At 30.6% G+C, this 4,549-nt stretch overlaps 1 protein-coding gene and 1 long non-coding RNA gene across 3 annotated transcripts in view; both read left to right on the top strand.

The window, feature by feature from the left end:
• Positions 1 to 369, top strand: part of LOC118745764 (calsyntenin-1-like) — a 152,991-nt gene extending 152,622 nt beyond the window's left edge. Inside the window, 1 exon segment of the mRNA XM_036479417.1 lies at positions 63 to 369. Coding sequence (XP_036335310.1) covers positions 63 to 139 — 77 coding nt within the window. The 3' untranslated portion in view covers positions 140 to 369.
• A 1,741-nt stretch (positions 370 to 2,110) lies between these two features.
• Positions 2,111 to 4,219, top strand: LOC118745761. 2 transcript variants are annotated; one of them, XR_004993702.1, is made up of 3 exons: positions 2,111 to 2,883; positions 3,003 to 4,108; positions 4,185 to 4,219. It is a non-coding gene; the product is annotated as an uncharacterized LOC118745761 (long non-coding RNA). The 2 variants fall into 2 exon arrangements; XR_004993701.1 differs by having other exon boundaries at positions 3,003 to 3,215; positions 3,945 to 4,196.
• The last annotated feature ends 330 nt before the right edge of the window (positions 4,220 to 4,549 follow it).

Here is a 4,549-nt window from a genome sequence, read left to right as displayed (position 1 = left end):
TTTTTTTTGTGAAAAAAGAATTATTTTAGTAACTGCTTAACTTTTTTTGTTTTTTCTTTCAGTGGTAAAAGGTCGATTTGCAAATGTGAGCCAATTGGAATGGGATAATTCAAACATGTTTACCTCGGGTGTTAACTAAAACTAACTGGAAGTTTGTGACGTTCGTCGCATGCATAAATGTTTAGGCACATAAATAACATAAAATGCCAACAAAATGAACAAATCTGGCAAATAAAACCAAATTCACACTTTTGTAGAAGACATAACAGTGAAATGTTATGAACATTGCAACACACTTATTTACAAATAATGGTTTTCCACATTTATTTAACATATAAAAGCTGCGCAGGAAATAAAAAGAAACTAAAATAAAAAAATAGGTAAAGTAAGAAAAGCTGAGGAGGAGAAAAGGAAAATAGTTAAAAATATGGCATGGAAAATGTGTGAAAATATACATATAAATATTAGCACATGTATATTTGTACGTGTAGGCGTAAGCAAATTCTAGATAAAATAGACCAAAAGAAAAATACAACATTTGTTTATGCTAGATAATTATGTTAGAATTTTCATATTGCTTAAATCAACAAATGCCCAGTTAAGCATCTTATCTTTAAGGTGAAAGGCAAATACACGTTTATTTTCAACGTAATTCCTCTAGTGGGCGCAACAACCAAAACTCCAAAACGTAAAAATAGCAAACTAATACTACAACAACACACTATACAAAAAAAAATAATTAACATGAAAAGACAAAAAAAAACAAATAAACAACAAACAAACAAGTAAACATAATAAATCGATGCCGTCATCTTGTAGCCGCCAAGGCAACTGTAGTTATCCTTACTTATAAAAAAAGCAAGGCGCACAGCGCTGCATTAATGTTAAGAAAAATATCTTTAGATGTCCGTATGGTTACTAGTTAGCCAGAATTTAAGCCTAGTGATGCCTATCATAGAATGCCGCCTTTGTTAATAGCCTAAGATGAATGCAGAAATTAAACCAATTTGATTATACTCGCCAACGTCAGAGAGCTAATCTGAGGTTTGGAAAATCTATTGAGCCACTTACAGGGCTAGCTGTATTACGCTGAGGAAATAGTTTAGTTTCAACAGCTAAAGGCATATACATAGGTATTTAGTTGCAAAATATTGACAATATTTGGGAACTATTACCATGGCTTGAGAACCATTACCAAGTTTTGGTAATTATAAATATAGAATTTTCAGTTTAAATAAAACCATTTTCAGATTAAGCGAAACTTTTTCAAATTAAATTAAACCTTTTTCAATTGAGCGAAACTCTATTCAAATTAAATGAAACTTCCTTTTTTGGTTTACTAGGAATTCGCTGTTATCCGTTATTGTTCTTTACGGTCAAGGCACATTGAATAAGTAGTAGCAGTAAAACAGCTGCTCTGATATTTTTTTCTACTTATTTGGACTTTAAACTGCCAAAGTAATTTTTATTTTTTTTTATATTCATATTCACCAACAAATTTTTTCTCATTCTACTGTGAATTCGACCCGTTTCCAAATATTTATTCAGGAGTTGTTATATAAAATTGAATGTATATCAGAGTTACAAAATTCATTTTTAACTATTGATAATGCCAGAATTCATAAATCTTAAGGAATAAGAGATATGGTGGATAATAATGGATGTTTGCCAATGCATACTCTGCTATGTTAAACCCCATTAATAAGTTACATATGGGCCATTCCATTGTGACTAGTGGGACATTTTACTCCAGAATGTGATCAATTGTGAATTTTAACTATGTCGTCGGAACTTGTACAACAGCGAAGGAATTTTTAACATAAAATGATAACTAGTGTATAAAATTTCTTTAACAAAAATACCAAACGATTTCTTAGTTTTATGTAACTATAATTTGAATGAATATGGCTGGTGGGACACTGAAAAGAACTCTATTTTACCCTTGTTCACTCAAAAATGAATTTTAGCCAAAACACTTAATTTTTACGAACGATGTATTTGTGTTGTAAAATACGCTTTCGTTTTAAATAAAATCTTCATAGAAATATTAAAAAATATTTAAAGTTGTGACTGCTGGGACATTTCCTTGTGACTGGTGTAAAGTAATTATGCATGAAATAAAAGTTTCATAGAAAAAAATTACAACTTCTTTTGATCTTTTTTATATTTTTCCACAGGTTAATGAAATGTAGTAAATTAAGAAGAGGTTACTACTGAAATAGAGATAATTAGGGCATATTTAAATTTATGTCGTTTTCCTCTTTGCAATGGAATGACCCATATGTATATAGTTAGTATAATTTAAGAAAGTATCGCACAAATTTGTCAAAATGACTGTGCGAACTATCTTATGGACATGATCATCCAATTTCCGAAAGCGGCGAAAAAAACCCATTAAAAAAAAACAGTATTTGTTTCAATAGCAAAGCATCGTTGCTTTTAAAAAAAACCTAATCAAATTCAAATGTAAAAATATTTGTTTCAAAGGTTTCGTATTACATTTTCTTTCGATTACGTTTTCCACATGTAAAAGTATTTGCCACAACAATTTCGCATTTCTAATGACTGTTTCTCCATACGACGACATTGAAGTTGACGTTTACGTTGTTCCATCGATCATTCTAGCAGAAACACGTTTTGCGGCGGTAGCAATTTTCATTTGTGGATTATAGATAAATGTTTGTACTACAAACACAAATTTTAGTGAAAGTGAATATTTTAAAACATTTTACGCTTAGTGAGGCTGTGCAAAAGGAACTTAGTTTGCATTTTCATTGGTCTTCCTGCTGCATGACGCGCTGCTCAACGACTCCGTGCAAAAGTTGATTTTCCAGTGCATTTTAATTTGAGGCGACATTTTTGCGTGAAAGGACTATTCCAAAGGTATGAAAAAGTTTACTTACACATAATTTCAACAAAAATTTACTTATATTCTAAAACATTTTTTGTACAATTTATTTTGCATTTACATGCTCCTTGCTGCCACATAACGCGCTGCTCAGTAACGCTGTGCGACAGGTGATTTTCCAGTGATTTTTTTAAATTATCAGTATGAGTGATGAAGTGATACCATCGACGTCTACGGAGCTGTCATTATTTGCCGAGCAACGTCCGTTGGAAGATGAGTTCCCTACAACCAAAAATGTCAAAAATCAGTCAGTCAGATAAACTGAACATGGCATATTACGACGCCATGCTTGGTGCAAGTGATGCAAGTAATGTCGATTTCTTCTGTTGTGTGATTTTCGTCATTAATTTCATGTTTTTTTTTTTTTATTTAGATTGCAGGCATTATTTTTTATTATCTTATTGCATGCAGTAATAACACCGCACTATGTAACGAAATGTCGATTTCGTGCGATAAAGTCCACTTTGAATATTTTATATTTTCCTTAATATCTTAATTAAATCTATAAACCGATATTATTTTTAGCTTAATTCTCAAATTTCTTGAAATTTTATTATTTATTCTCCAGGTAACAAGCCCTCAAAGTTTGCCGAAATTACTCAAATCAGATATTAATTTTCCTATCGTAAAAAAAACATCGACTTAATTCCTTTTTTTCTATTAATATATGCCAGTTATGTTATTTATGTTAAAAGTGTTTGTGTTGCAAATCAATATTTCAGCAATTCATTATCAGGGCTCTTTTTCGATTTGCAGTCGTAATTTGTATAGAATTATCTTTGCAAGCCTGTAGTCTTCATAAAGGCTAACGAAAAATAATAATTTTTTGCATACGTATTAGTAATAGTATATATTATTTAATCATAAAGAGTTTTCTTGAATCCCTTTGCTCTCGTTAAATTAGAAGTCGTACAGTGCTTAATTTTTATTTTTATGAAGCTTTTACCCGCGGGTTTCCCTCCTCGTCTTTATACAAATATGAAAAAAACTTTATGTAACGATGTTTAATTTTATTTCTTCTCTAATTTTGCTATAGGAGAATACGGAAGGACAGTTGTATAGCTTGGGTGATTACACCCAATATATGAAATATAATAATAACTTTTTGGCACAGCAGGTGTTTTTATCATTTACATTAAAACATCTCCAATAAATAATATATCGTCGTTTAAAGTACAAACCCGCGTATCAACAAACCGCGTAAGTTAATTTGCTTAAATTATTTTCTAGATAGTAAAAATACTCATATTTCAAAATGGTTTTCTTTTTTTTAAAGCAATCGAATTTCTGGCAGGTATATTTCAGGACGAATGTACAAGAATTGAGCCAAGAGCTTGTGTGAGCAAATCCAATTTTTGGCAGCAAATGTCAGTTACGCGGTTTTGCAGAATGACGATACGCGGCTTTGTACTTTAAACGACGGTATTTATGTAAGTAATAGTAGAAATACCAATGTTGTAATACTAAAATTTTAGCTATCTAACTTCTTTGGAATAATAACTCTAATATTATTTCATAGCAATTTTTTAATACTTCAAAGCCTCTATTAACATAAATACATTTTCCAATTCAATTATGATAGGTTTTATTTTCGATAAAGTTTTGGGGTTTGTTTTAAGGAATTCTGGTTTATTACCATTT

This window comes from Rhagoletis pomonella, unplaced genomic scaffold, assembly GCF_013731165.1.
Source record: "Rhagoletis pomonella isolate Grant_MI unplaced genomic scaffold, Rhpom_1.0 Rhpom_scaffold_00009, whole genome shotgun sequence".
NCBI classification, from domain to species: Eukaryota; Metazoa; Arthropoda; class Insecta; order Diptera; family Tephritidae; genus Rhagoletis; species Rhagoletis pomonella.
The sequence above is the reverse complement of the archived record's forward strand: the minus strand, read 5'-3'. Positions and strand labels throughout refer to the sequence as shown.